This window comes from Anolis sagrei, chromosome 6 (genome assembly GCF_037176765.1).
Source record: "Anolis sagrei isolate rAnoSag1 chromosome 6, rAnoSag1.mat, whole genome shotgun sequence".
In the NCBI taxonomy this organism is placed as follows: Eukaryota; Metazoa; Chordata; class Lepidosauria; order Squamata; family Dactyloidae; genus Anolis; species Anolis sagrei.
The window spans coordinates 3,966,431-3,979,761 of NC_090026.1; the positions used below are offsets into that span (position 1 = coordinate 3,966,431).

At 44.0% G+C, this 13,331-nt stretch overlaps 1 protein-coding gene across 1 annotated transcript; it reads right to left on the reverse strand.

Annotated features, from left to right (window-relative positions):
• Positions 1–609: 609 nt before the first annotated feature.
• On the reverse strand, positions 610–6,894 carry TMEM95 (transmembrane protein 95). Its single transcript, XM_067469556.1, has 6 exons — positions 6,660–6,894; positions 4,514–4,570; positions 4,352–4,432; positions 4,128–4,148; positions 2,091–2,171; positions 610–701 (listed from the first exon to the last, which is right to left on the reverse strand). The coding sequence occupies exons 1-6, from the start codon at positions 6,892–6,894 to the stop codon at positions 610–612; spliced, it is 567 nt and encodes a 188-aa protein (XP_067325657.1).
• Between the last annotated feature and the right edge of the window lie 6,437 nt (positions 6,895–13,331).

Sequence of the window (13,331 nt, forward strand, 5' to 3'; positions counted from 1 at the left end):
TATGGAGTCCTCCAGTTCTTCTTCTATTATTATTATGATTATGATTATGATTATTATTATTATTATTATTATTCCTCTCTATGGAGTCCTCCAGTTCTATTATTATTATTATTATTATTATTATTATTATTATTATTTCTCTCTATGGAGTCCTCTATTATTATTATTATTATTATTATTCCTCTCTATGGAGTCCTCCAGTTCTTCTTCTTCTATTATTATTATTATTATTATTATTATTATTATTATTATTATTCCTCTCTATGGAGTCCTCCAGTTCTATTATTATTATTATTATTATTATTATTATTATTATTCCTCTCTATGGAGTCCTCCAGTTCTATTATTATTATTATTATTATTATTATTAGATATCCTGTTAACTTGATGTATCATTCCTACATTAATCCTGAGTCAGAAATCTCTGAAAATGTTCCTTCCTCAGCTCATCCCTTTCCTGTCAGTTCCTCCCTTTTCTTACTCACATCCTCTGCAGAATAATAATCATCATCTTTGGGGACTACAACATCCAGCAGGCCCCAGTTAACGTGGTCACAGGGGGATACTGGGAGTTGTAGTGCTTTGTTATAGCACTCTCCAATGTATCACTTACTCCACAGCACATGAAACCAATCCGAGGATGAAGAAGGAACCGGAAATGGAGCCCACGATCATGACCACCCTTATCAGGCCTTTTCGCTCTGCAGGGAAAGAGAAAAAGCTATCATATCTGTGGCTGGATGGTCATCTGTTGGGAGGGATCAGATGATGCCTTCCTTCCTGGCAGAAGTGGGGTGGACTGCATGACCTTTGGGAATCACTAGGATAGATATATCATAGAATATAATGTATCTTATCTATTGTATCCATGACTCTGTTGGTCATCTGTTGGGAGGGATCGAATGGTGTCTTCCTGTTTGGCATAAAGGGGGTAGGCGGGATGACCTTTGGGTGTCCCTTCTGACTCTAGTACTCTATGATAGATATATATCATAGAATATAGTGCATCTATCTATCATCTCTATGGCTGGATGGCCATCTGTTGGGAGGGATCATATAATATATTCCTGTCTGACAGAAGCAGGTGGACTCAATGGATTTTAGGAGTCCCTTCTATCTCTAGGAATATATGATGGATAGATATCATACAATATAGTGCATCTGTCTATCGTATCTATAGCTGGATGGCCATCTGTTGTGAGGGATCAGATGATGTCTTCCTGTCTGACTGAAGCAGGTGGACTGGATGGCCTGGCAGAAATAGGGTGGACTGCATGACCTTTGGGAATCTCTAGGATAGATATATCATAGAATATAATGTATCTATCTATTGTATCCATGACTGGATGGTCATCTGTTGGGAGGGATCGGATGGTGTCTTCCTGTCTGACAGAAGCGGGTGGACTCAATGCATTTTAGGAGTCCCTTCTATCTCTAGGAATATATGATAGATAGATATCATACAATATAGTGCATCTGTCTATCGTATCTATAGCTGGATGGCCATCTGTTGTGAGGGATCAGATGATGTCTTCCTGTCTGACTGAAGCAGGTGGACTGGATGGCCTGGCAGAAATAGGGTGGACTGCATGACCTTTGGGAATCTCTAGGATAGATATATCATAGAATATAATGTATCTATCTATTGTATCCATGACTGGATGCTCATCTGTTGGGAGGGATCGGATGGTGTCTTCCTGTCTGGCAGAAGCGGGTGGACTCAATGGATTTTAGAAGTCCCTTCTATCTCTAGGATTCTATGATAAATATATCATAGAATATAGTGCAGCTATCTATCATATCTATAGCTGGATGGCCATCTGTTGGTAGAGATCATATGATGTCTTCCTGTATGGTAGAAGCAGGTAGACTGGATGGCCTTTAGGAGTCCCTTCTATCTCTAGGATTCTATGATAGATATATCATAGCATATAGTTATCTATCATATCTATGGCTGGATGATTGTCTGTTAGGAGGGATCAGATGGTGTCTTCCTGCCTGGCAGAAAGGGGGTTGGACTGGATGGCCTCCAATTCTATGATTCTAGGGGTCAAATTTCTGATCTTAGGGGTGCGAAGCCAGCCTCTTACGTGGGTAGCAGGTTTTTGAATCCCAGCAAGGTATTTCCGCCCGGCGACAGGTGGAGCAGTTGAAGATGGAGGTGGATGCCTCTGCAAAGGGCAAATGGGGAAAGGTTAGGGCAGGCATGGGCCAACTTGGGCCCTCCAGGCGGTTTGGACTACAACTCCCACAATTCCTAACAGCCGATAGACTGTTAGGAATTGTGGGAGTTGAAGTCCAAGACACCTGGAGGGCCCAAGTTGGCCCATGCCTACGTTAGGATCTGGGCTACTGAAAATTGGAAATGCCTCTAGGGTGCATCTACACTGAAGAATTAACACAGTTTGGCCCCACTTTAACTACCATGGCTGAATGCTAAGACACCCTGGGAGTTGTAGTTTCGCCTCCTCTGCCCAAAAAAGGGTGGATGCCTCACTAAACTACAAAACCCAGGATTCCATAGCAATGAACCATTGCAATCAAAGTATTGTCAAACTGCATTAATTAATTCTACAGTGTAAATGCATCCTGATTTATCCTATATTTTTGCATTCAGGAAGAGTGTCAGGCCAATGAGAATGGTACATCCAAATTTGAAAAGCAAGGCTGATAATACTATTGAGTCTCTCGTCATTTTGCATCTCATACACACACACACACACACATATACACACATACATATATACATATATACACTAGCTGTACCCGCCACACATTGCTGTAGCAAACCTTCCTTCCCTCTTTCTCCTCCTTCTTTCTTTCACTCCTTCTTTCCCTCCCTCTTTCCTTCTTTCCCTCTTTTTCTTTCTCTTCTTCTTCCTTCCTTCTCTACCTGTTTCTTTTCTTGCTTCCTTTGCTCTTTGGTTCCATCCTTCCTTGTCTCCTTCCTTCCTTGTCTCCTTCCTTCCTTCCTTCCTTCCTTCCTTCCTTCCTTCCTTCCTTCCTTCCTTCCTCCCTCCCTCCCTCCCTCCCTCCCTTCCTTCCTTTCCTCTTTCTCTCTTTCGTTTCTTCTCTCCTTCCTTCCCTCTTTCACTTTTTTATTTCCTTCTCTCCTTCCTTCCTTCTCTACCTTTCTTTCTTTCCTTCTCACCTTCCCTCCTTCTTTCCCTCTTTCTCTCCCTCCTCTCCCACCTTCTCTCCTTCCTTCCTTACCTTTCTTTCTTTCTCTCCTTCCCTTCTTCTTTCCCTCTTTCTCTCCCTCCTTATCTCCTTCCTTCTCTATCTTTCTTTCCTACTTTCTCTCCTTCCTTCCTTCTCTACCCTTCTTTCTTTCCCTTTCTCTCCCTCCTTCTCTCCTTCCTTCTCTATCTTTCTTTCTGTCTTTCCTTCTCTTTCTTTCTTTCTTTCTTTCTTTCTTTCCTTCCTTCCTTCCTTCCTTCCTTCTCTCCTTCCCTCCTTCTTTCCCTCTTTCTTTCCCTCCTCTCCCACCTTCTCTACTTCCTTCTCTACCTTTCTTTCTTTCTCTCCTTCCCTCCTTCTTTCCCTCTTTCTCTCCCTCCTTCTCTCCTTCCTTCCTTCTCTATTTTTCTTTCTTTCCTTCTTTCTCTCCTTCCCTCCTCCTTTCCCTCTTTCTCTTTCTCTCCCACCTTCTCTCCTTCCTTTCTTCTCTACCCTTCTTTCTTTCTTTCCTTCCTTCCTTCTTTCTCTCTTTCTTTCCCTCCTTCTCTCCTTCCTTCTCTACCCTTCTTTCTTTCCTTCTCTCCTTCTCTCCTTCCTAACCCCCTTCCCCCCTTCCCCCTTTCCTTTTATGTGTTTTGTGTGTGTATATGCATATGTGTGTGTGTGTTTGTGTATATACATGTGGTTTTGCACATGTGTTGTAATGTTTTTGGTTTTTAAAGTCCCTTCTGCTATGTTTTTTAGTGTTTTTATGAGTGATGGTCACTCGTTGGCCTGGTTGTTGTCTTGTGTCCAAATTTGGTATCAATTCATCCAGTGGTTTTTGAGTTATGCTAATCCCACAAACGAACATTACATTTTTATTTATATAGATACACACAAACATACACAACAACAACAACAACAACCACCACCATCATCATCCCTTTCCATCTCCATAAACTTACGGCAGGTAGGAGGACACAGAGCTGCAAGAAAAACAACAAAAATGGTGTGAAATGATTCATGTTCAAGAATCATTCCCTTTGCACATGCTCAGAGGCACTTTCTCTCTCTCCCCCTCCACCCAATGCCCTAAAAAGATCCAGGGTTGGATTTTGTTACTATAAAGATAATGACTTGGGTCCAAATTGCAATTCCGGACTGATTCTGGTATTCTTTGTCTGCTTACCTTCTCTACTCTTCTCCGGCAATTTGATTTCATGCAGCCAATTCCAAAACTTTGGAAAGTCAATGAGACTTTGGTTTATTTCTAGGAGAAATAAACAAAAATAAATAAAATCTGATTTCTAACCAGTAGGACAGCTCCTAAATTGGATCAAATCCAACTTACCAATAACTCTAAAGACTCGATGCGCTTTTTCCAGGAGCATATCCAGCGATGCCTCGTCTGTGAACGGAGATTGAAAGGAGCTGCACAAACAATCTCAAGCGGAGTGACCACATTATTGTTACTATTACTATTATTATGTTTATTATTATTTGGAACACAACAAGATGAGTCCACAGCAGACAAGATCACTCTGCTGGCTGTTGTATTGAATCCCACGTCGGACACTTCCCAAGTGACTAGGACTGTGTGATGTATTAGCAAATAATGTGTGCAGATCCCAGTAAGGTGGCCTTTTGCAGCTCACAGATGGTCATTTTGTCAGTGCCGATTGTGTTTAAGTGCAGGCCAAGGTCTTGAGGCACTGCGCCCATTGTGCCGATCACCACTGGGACCACCTTGACTGTCTTGTGCCAGAGTCTTTGCAGTTCGATCTTTAAATCCTCATATCGTATCATCTTTTCCTGTTGTTTCTCTTCAATCCTGCTCTCACCTGGGATTGCGACATCGACAAACCATATTTTGTTTTTTAACATGATCATGAGGTCAGGAGTCTTGTGCTCCAGAACTCTGTCTGTCTGAATCCGGAAGTCCCAGAAGAGTTTGACGTGTTCATTTTGTGTAACTTTTCCAGCTTGTGATCCCACCAGGCAGATGGTGTTTGTTGCACAGATTCCAATGAATCAGCACATATGGGCAGAGAGATAGATTTGAAAAGTATTTGTCTGTCTGTCTATCTATCTATCTATCTATCTATCTATCTATCTATCTATCTATCTATCACCTTGGTCTCTCTTATCTATCTATTACCTTTCACTCTCTCCTATCTTTCTGTCTATCTATCTATTGGACAAGTCTGAAACAAGCAGCTATCTATCATCTATCATCTATTACCTCTCTCTTATCTATCTTATCTATTGGTCAATCACCTTTCTTTCATCTATATATCTACCTATCTATCACCTTTCTCTTTGCTCTCTAGTTGTCTGTCTGTCTGTCAATCATCTATCTATTACCTTAATCTCTCTTTATCTATCACCTTTGTTCTATCTACTATTTGTCTGTCTGTCTGTCTGTCTGTCTGTCTCTCTCTCTCTCTCTCTCTCTCTCTATCTATCTATCTATCACCTCTCCTATCTATCTGTCATCTATCTATCTGTCTATCATCTATCTATTACCTTGATCTCTCTTTATCCATTACCTTTCACTCTATCTACTGTCTATCTGTATGTATGTATGTATGTATGTCTATCTATCTATCTATCTATCTATCTATCTATCTATCTATCTATCAGTTTTCACTCTCATCTATCTATCATCTATCTATCTATCTATCTATCTGTCTGTCTGTCTGTCTGTCTATCTATCTATCTATCTATCTATCACCTTTCTCTCTCTCCTATCTAACTACCTACCTACCTATCACTTTTCACTCTCATCTATCTATCTATCTATCTATCTATCTATCTATCTATCTATCATCACTTTTCACTCTCATCTATCACCTTTCTCTCCTATCTATCTATCTATCTATCTATCTATCTATCTATCTAATCTATCACTTTTCACTCTCATCTATCTATCTATCATCACCTTTCTCTTGCATGCATGCATCCATCCCTCCAGCTTAGGGGAGGTTGGACTGGATGAGTCTTGTGGTCTCTTTCAACTCTATCTATCTATCTATCTATCTATCTATCTTTCCTTCCTTCCTTCCTTCCTTCATTCATTCATTCATTCATTCTCACTCACTTTCATCTATTTTTCTATCAGTCTGCACGAATTCCACCGTACTGATGCACCCAAAATCAAGGGGCTTTGTTAACTAATCGTGCATCTGCATTGTCACATTAATGCAATTTGACACCCCCTTAACTGCAATGGCTTCATGCTATGAGTTCCTACAAGGCGAGTTGTGGTTTGGCAAGGCACCAGTAAGACTATACCTTGTGAAACTATAATGGAACTAGAGGAGGCATGGGCCAACTTTGGCCTTCCCTCCAGCTGTTTTGGACTTCAACTCGCACAATTCCTAACAGCCGGTAGGCTGTTAGGAATTGTGGGAGTTGAAGTCCAAAACAGCTGGAGGGAAGGCCAAAGTTGGCCCATGCCTGGGCTAGAACTTTTACGGCTTGGGACAACTTCCCACCTAAAGCGAAACCTTGGACGGCCTTCCATCCCCAGGGGTATTTGGTGCAGTTGGCCCGGGGGTATTGCTTCTGGAACTGGGCGCAGAGACGTACATAGCGGGCCCTCAGGTTCTTGAACTCTGCCCCACAATTCAGGCACCCCTCTGCCTGTTGGGGGACCCCAAAGTGGGCCAGGATTAGGAGCATTGGGGCCAGAATTTGCAAGAAGACCCCCACAGAGCCAGAGCCAGCCATGGGACATCATTAGAAGATGATGGGGACCACCTTTCCAGGATACAGTGTTCTAGATTCGTTCTAGAACATGCGTGCATTCATTCATTCCCGGGTTCTAAGCAGTTGCCATGACAGACAAACAAGATTCTATTGAGGCGGGTGTGGACTTCCCTATCTGTTGACTTTCCATTGTGTTTATCGCAGAGCTATGTATAAATACATATTTTTCCTGGCAATCGCTTCCATAAATATTTATACCTGCCTATGCGAAAAACAAGAACGGGAAAATATGATATAAGCAACGTGTCTTGACTTGTGCTTCTTTCGGTGGTTCAAGATGAAACACCTTCAGTCATTTTTTCCAACCATAAATATTCGTATACATTATATACATGTTGCAATACAGGCATACATATATATTATGTGTTTCTGCACATATATAATATATGTATGTATGCATTTTTCTGTATCTATCTCATGGTTTCAGTGTAGGACTACGATTGTGGAGATCTGGATTCGAATCCCAGCTCAGCCATAGAAACCTATTGGATGACCTTTGATATTTATTTATAGTGTCAGGAGGGAATCAAAACAGTTGTATTGCATTAAAAAAGCAGACAAACAAACAAACAAAACACAGAATTGGCATACTTGGCATTCTATTAAATGTCCTTTGACCAGTATCTGTCCCCTTGGAGTGCCTCTGGTGTTGCCGCAAGAAGGTCCTCCCTTGTGCATGTGGCGGGGCTCAGGTTGCATTGCAGCAGGTGGTCAGTGGTTTGCTCTTCTCCACACTCGCATGTCGAGGATTCCACTTTGTGGCCCCATTTCTTGAGGTTGGCTCTGCATCTCGTGGTGCCAGAGCGCAGTCTGTTCAGTGCCTTCCAAGTTGCCCAGTTTTCTGTGTGCTCAGGGGGGAGTCTTTCATTTAGTATCAGCCATTGGTTGAGGTTCTAGGTTTGAGCCTGCCACTTTTGGACTCTCGCTTGCTGGGGTGTTCCAGCGAGTGTCTCTGTACATCTTAGAAAACTATTTTTTGATTGAAGACATTGACATGTTGGCTGATACCCAAATAGGTCCTTTCACTATTGGCTGCTACTTCCCAGTGGATGTCAGTTGGTGCAATACCGGCTAGACCGTGTAATTTCTCCAGTGGTGTAGGGCGCAGACACCCCGTGATAATGCGGCATATGTCATTGAAAACCACATCCACTGTTTTAGCATGGTGAGATGTGTTCCACACTGGGCATGCATACTCAGCAGCAGAGTAGCATAGCACAAGGGCAGATGTCTTCACTGTGTCTGGTTGTGATCCCCAGGTTGTGCCAGTCAGCTTTCGTAGGATATTATTTCTAGCGCCTACTTTTTGCTTGATATTCAGGCCGTGCTTCTTGTAGGTCAGAGCATGGTCCAAAGTGACTCCCAGGGATTTGGGTGTGCAGCACTGCTCCAGTGGGATTCCTTCCCAGGTAATCCTCAGAGCTCAGGATGCTTGTCTGTTCTTAAGGTGAAAGGCACATGTCTGTGTTTTAGATGAATTAGGGACCAGCTGGTTTTCCCTGTAATAGGCAGTAAGAGCACCTAGAGCTTCGGAGAGCTTCTGTTCAACCATCTCAAAGCTCCCTGCTTGAGCAGTAATGGCACGATCATCAGCACAGATGATGCTATTATGTGTTTATGTGCATATATAAATATATGTATGTATGCAAGTTTCTGTATCTATCTCATGGTTTCAGTGTAGGACTATGATTCTGGAGATCTGGATTCAATTTCCAGCTCAGCCATAGAAACCTATTGGATGACCTTTGATGAGTCACACTCTCTCAGCCTCACAGAAAGGCTTGCCAAGAAAACCCCACTGTGAGTAAGTTGTAAATGCTGACTGAAACTAAACGAAGGAATGATTCATCCCAAAAATGAGACATAAAGCTATCAACTCTGTAATATTTACACCAAGCCTACAGCGAGTGAATCATCCAGGAGGGAGTGCCTCTGAGCATGTGCAGACTTACCCACTTTGGCCATATAAAAATGATAAACGTAGAGCCAATTAACCAACTAATGCCACAGCTACAAGGCTGCTTCCAAGTCAGAGTTTAGTTAAGTTTCCTTCTTCTGGACTACAGCACCCCAAAATCTTCCTACAGCCTGCCAGCAAGGCCAGGGATTATGGGAGTTGTGGTACAAAAAGCTCTGTTTTAAATGGTACTAAGCATATAGTGCAGTGTTTCTCAACCTTCCTAATGCCGCGACCCCTTAATACAGATCCTCATGTTGTGGTGACCCCCAACCATAACATTCTTTTGCTACTTCATAACTGTAATTTTGCTCCTGTTATGAAACATAATCGGGGAGTTGTAGTTTTATGGGATTTATGGTTCACCTACAATCAAAGAGTATTCCGAACTCCACCAACAATGGAATTGAACCAAACTTGGCACACAGAATGCCCACAACCAACAGAAAATACTGGAAGGGTTTGGTGGGCATTGACCTTGAGTTTGGGAGTTGTAGTTCACCTACAGAGGGCATTATGGGCTCAAACAATGATGCTTCTGGAACAAACGTGGCATGAATACTCAGTATGCTAAATGTGAACACTGGTGGAGTGTGGGGAAAATAGGCCTTGACATTTGGGAGTTGTATTTTCTGGGATTTATAGTTCACCTACAATCAAAAAGCATTTTGAACCCCACCAATGATAGAATTGGGCCAAACCTCCCACACAGAACCCCCGTGACCAACAGAAAATACTTTGTTTTCTGATGGGCTTTGGTGACCCCTCTGGCACCTCCTGGCGACCCCTCCAGGGGTCCCGACCCCCAGGTTGAGAAACACTGATATAGTGGAATGGAGGTTAATGTATTGTCGAAGGCTTTCATGGCCGGAATCACTGGGGTGTTGTAGGTTTTTTCGGGCTATATGGCCATGTTCTAAAGCAGGGGTCCACAAACTTTTTAGAGGGCCAAGTCACAGTCCCTTAAACTGTTGGAAGGCCAGATTATAATTTGAAGAAAACTGGAATGAATTCCTATGCACACCACACATATCTTATTGTGCTGTCGCATGCTGGGCCTGTGCATGAGACTGTAGACAGGACATAAATTCCGTGTGCCCAACGGGACGCCGGGGCTGCCTCAGATTAAAGGTCTTTGGATTCCCCCAAACAGAGTCTTTAGATTGCTTAAAGGTTCAACAATGTTCTTTATTAATGAAAACAAACAGGTACTTTCAAGCTTTCTTAACAGTCTATTGGCTCTCTCTCAATCTTGTTCACAGGGAACAGGCACTATCTTCTTAACTGTAATTAACTAATGGGGAAATCCTTAACTTCTAATCTGGGCAGTCTGTACTTGCCTCTGTTGGCGTGGAGCCCCTGCACCTGGTACCAACTGCGTCTGGCTTCCACGAGCGACCCTTACCAAGCAGAGCTTTGTAGCTCACCAATGCTTCCTCTTCATCTTGGAAAGAAGTGACGAGCGGAGTGCCACAAGCAGGGTTCCCCCCTGGGCCCGGTCCTGTTCAACATCTTTATTAATGACTTAGATGAAGGGCTAGAAGGCAGGATCATCAAGTTTGCAGACGACACCAAATTGGGAGGGATAGCCAAGACTCCAGAGGACAGGAGCAGGATTCAAAACGATCTTGACAGATTAGAGAGATGAATGGCCAAAACTAACAAAATGAAGTTCAACAGTGACAAATGCAAGAGACTCCACTTTGGCAGGCAAAACGAAATGCAAAGATACAGAATGGGGGATGCCTGGCTCAAGAGCAGTACGTGTGAAAAAGATCTTGGAGTCCTCGTGGACAACAAGTTAAACATGAGCCAACAATGTGATGTGGCGGCAAAAAAAGCCAATGGGATTTTGGCCTGCATCAAGAGGAGCCTAGTGTCTAGATCTAGGGAAGTAATGCTACCCCTCTATTCTGCTCTGGTTAGACCACACCTGGAATATTGTGTCCAATTCTGGGCATCACAATTCAAGAGAGATATTGACAAGCTGGAATGCGTCCAGAGGAGGGCGACTAAAATGATCAAGGGTCTGGAGAACAAGTCCTATGAGGAGCGGCTTAAGGAGCTGGGCATGTTTAGCCTGAAGAAGAGAAGGCTGAGAGGAGATATGATAGCCATGTATAAATATGTGAGAGGAAGCCACAGGGAGGAGGAGGGAGCAAGCTTGTTTTCTGCTTCCCTGGAGACTAGGACGCAATGGAACAATGGCTTCAAACTACAAGAGAGGAGATTCCATCTGAACCTGAGGAAGAACTTCCTGACTGTGAGAGCCGTTCAGCAGTGGAACTCTCTGCCCCGGAGTGTAGTGGAGGCTCCTTCTTTGGAAGCTTTTAAACAGGGGCTGGATGGCCATCTGTCAGGGGTGATCTGAATGCAATATTCCTGCTTCTTGGCAGAATGGGGTTGGACTGGATGGCCCAGGAGGTCTCTTCCAACTCTTTGATTCTATGATTCTATGACTTCCAGGGGAAAAGAATTCAGGTTTCGGTGATGGCTGGCTGAAGTCCTTCAGCAAAGGAGCTGTAGGGCTGTATGATCCTCGGCCAAGCTGTAGGGCTGTATAACCCCAGCCAAGCTGTAGAAGACGAAGCTTTCTACAGGAGCTCTTGGTATTATGTCCTGCATGCAGGCCCGTAGCCAGGATTTCGTTTCCGGGGGGGGGGGGGGGGGGGGGGGGGCTAATTTTTTTTCAAGGGGGGGGCTGAGTTTCGGGGGGGGGGGGGCTGAGTCTGAGTGAAAGAGGGTCTACCCTAGCAAACCTTTTGTATCATTACCCCAATACCCCCATGCATATGGGATATATTGAGTATGGTGATCAGATCATGATATGAATAAACATAACAGTTTAAATAATGCACCAGTAAGGCCTTTTCGCGAACCACCATGAGAATTTCCGGGGGGGGGGGCTGAAGCCCCTCAAACCCCCCCCCCTCCCCGGCTACATGCCTGCCTGCATGGAAAGCTTCTCTGTGTGGACTGACCCAAAAAGGCTCCTATTCCCTCCAAAACCCCAAAAAGGGGCGGGACCAGGGAACCTAACGATAATTGACAGGTGGTTTGCCCTATGATTGCAGCCACAAGAAGCCACCTATCTGCAGAGTCCCTGAAACTTGAGACTATAACAAACATTAAATGCAAAGCAAACAAAATTGGAGCTCCTGTTACAGCTGTACCTGCACACTTATAAACAATACAATAATTAAAATGAAGAACAACGTTAACAAATATAAACTTATTACTATTTCAATGGGAATTGTGGGCCTGCTTTTAGCTGATGAGATAGGGTTGTTGTTGTTGTTGTTGAGTGCTTTCAAGCCATTTCAGACTTAGGTTGACCCTGAGCGAGGGCCAGGTAAATGACCTTGGAGGGCCGTATCCGGCCCCCGGGCCTTAGTTTGAGGATCCCTGATCTATAACCTCTATGGATCCCTCTAGTTCAATAATAATAATAATAATAATAATAATAATAATAATAGTAATAACAGCAACAACAACCCATGTGGAGTCCTCCAGTTCAATAGTAATAATAATAATAATAATCCTCTATGGAGCCCTCCAATGCCATAATTTCGGGTTTGGAAGCAAGCTATAGTCTGAAAAAGATGTCTGAATCAAAGCACAACAAACCAGAAAGGCTTCTTGGTCCATTTCCTCCCAAATGCTGCAGACTATAACTTCCAGACCCCAGGTTTCGGCGGTGACCAGGGGAGCATTTGCACAGTTAAAACTGCGCCCGTATCTTGCGAAGTCTGACTTGGCCACGGTAGTCCACGCTCTGGTTACATCCCGCCTAGACTACTGCAACGCTCTCTACGTGGGGTTGCCTTTGAAGACGGCTCGGAAGCTTCAACTAGTCCAACGCTCGGCAGCCATGATTCTAACAGGAGCGGAGCGCAGGGAGCATACAACCCCCCTGTTGCGCCAACTCCACTGGCTACGGACTTGCTACCGGGCTCAATTCAAAGTGCTGGCGTTGACCTTTAAAGCCCTAAACGGTTCCGGCCCAAGCTACCTATCCGACCGCATCTCGGCCTATGAACCCACCAGGACTTTGAGATCTTCCGGGGAGGCCCTGCTCTCGATCCTGCCAGCTTCACAAGCTCGGCTGGCTGGGACGAGAGATAGGGCCTTCTCGGTGGTGGCTCCCCGGCTGTGGAACACCCTTCCTTCAGACATTAGATTGGCACCATCTCTAATGGTATTCCGCAAAAAAGTAAAGACCTGGTTATTTGCGCAGGCGTTCGAATAATTGGTACAATGATCGGTGATGACATAGGAATAGAACAATGGATGACGAATCTGGATCGTGGTTTTAGTGATGAGACGCTGTTGTTGTTGTTGTTGTTCATTTGTTCAGTCGTCTTCGTGACCTCATGGGCCATTCCACGCCAGAGCTCCCTGTCGGCCGTCACCACCCCCAGCTCCTTCAAGGTCAGTCCAG

Coding starts and splice junctions, on each gene's coding strand:
- TMEM95 (XM_067469556.1), bottom strand. CDS start 6,894: ATGGCTGGCTCTGGCTCTGTGGGGGTCTTCTTGCAAATTCTGGCCCCA. Junction 4,571..6,659: donor CGTCCAAGGTTTCGCTTTAG/GTGGGAAGTTGT, acceptor CTCCGTTCACAG/ACGAGGCATCGCTGGATATG. Junction 702..2,090: donor TTCAAAAACCTGCTACCCAC/GTAAGAGGCTGG, acceptor CTTTCCCTGCAG/AGCGAAAAGGCCTGATAAGG.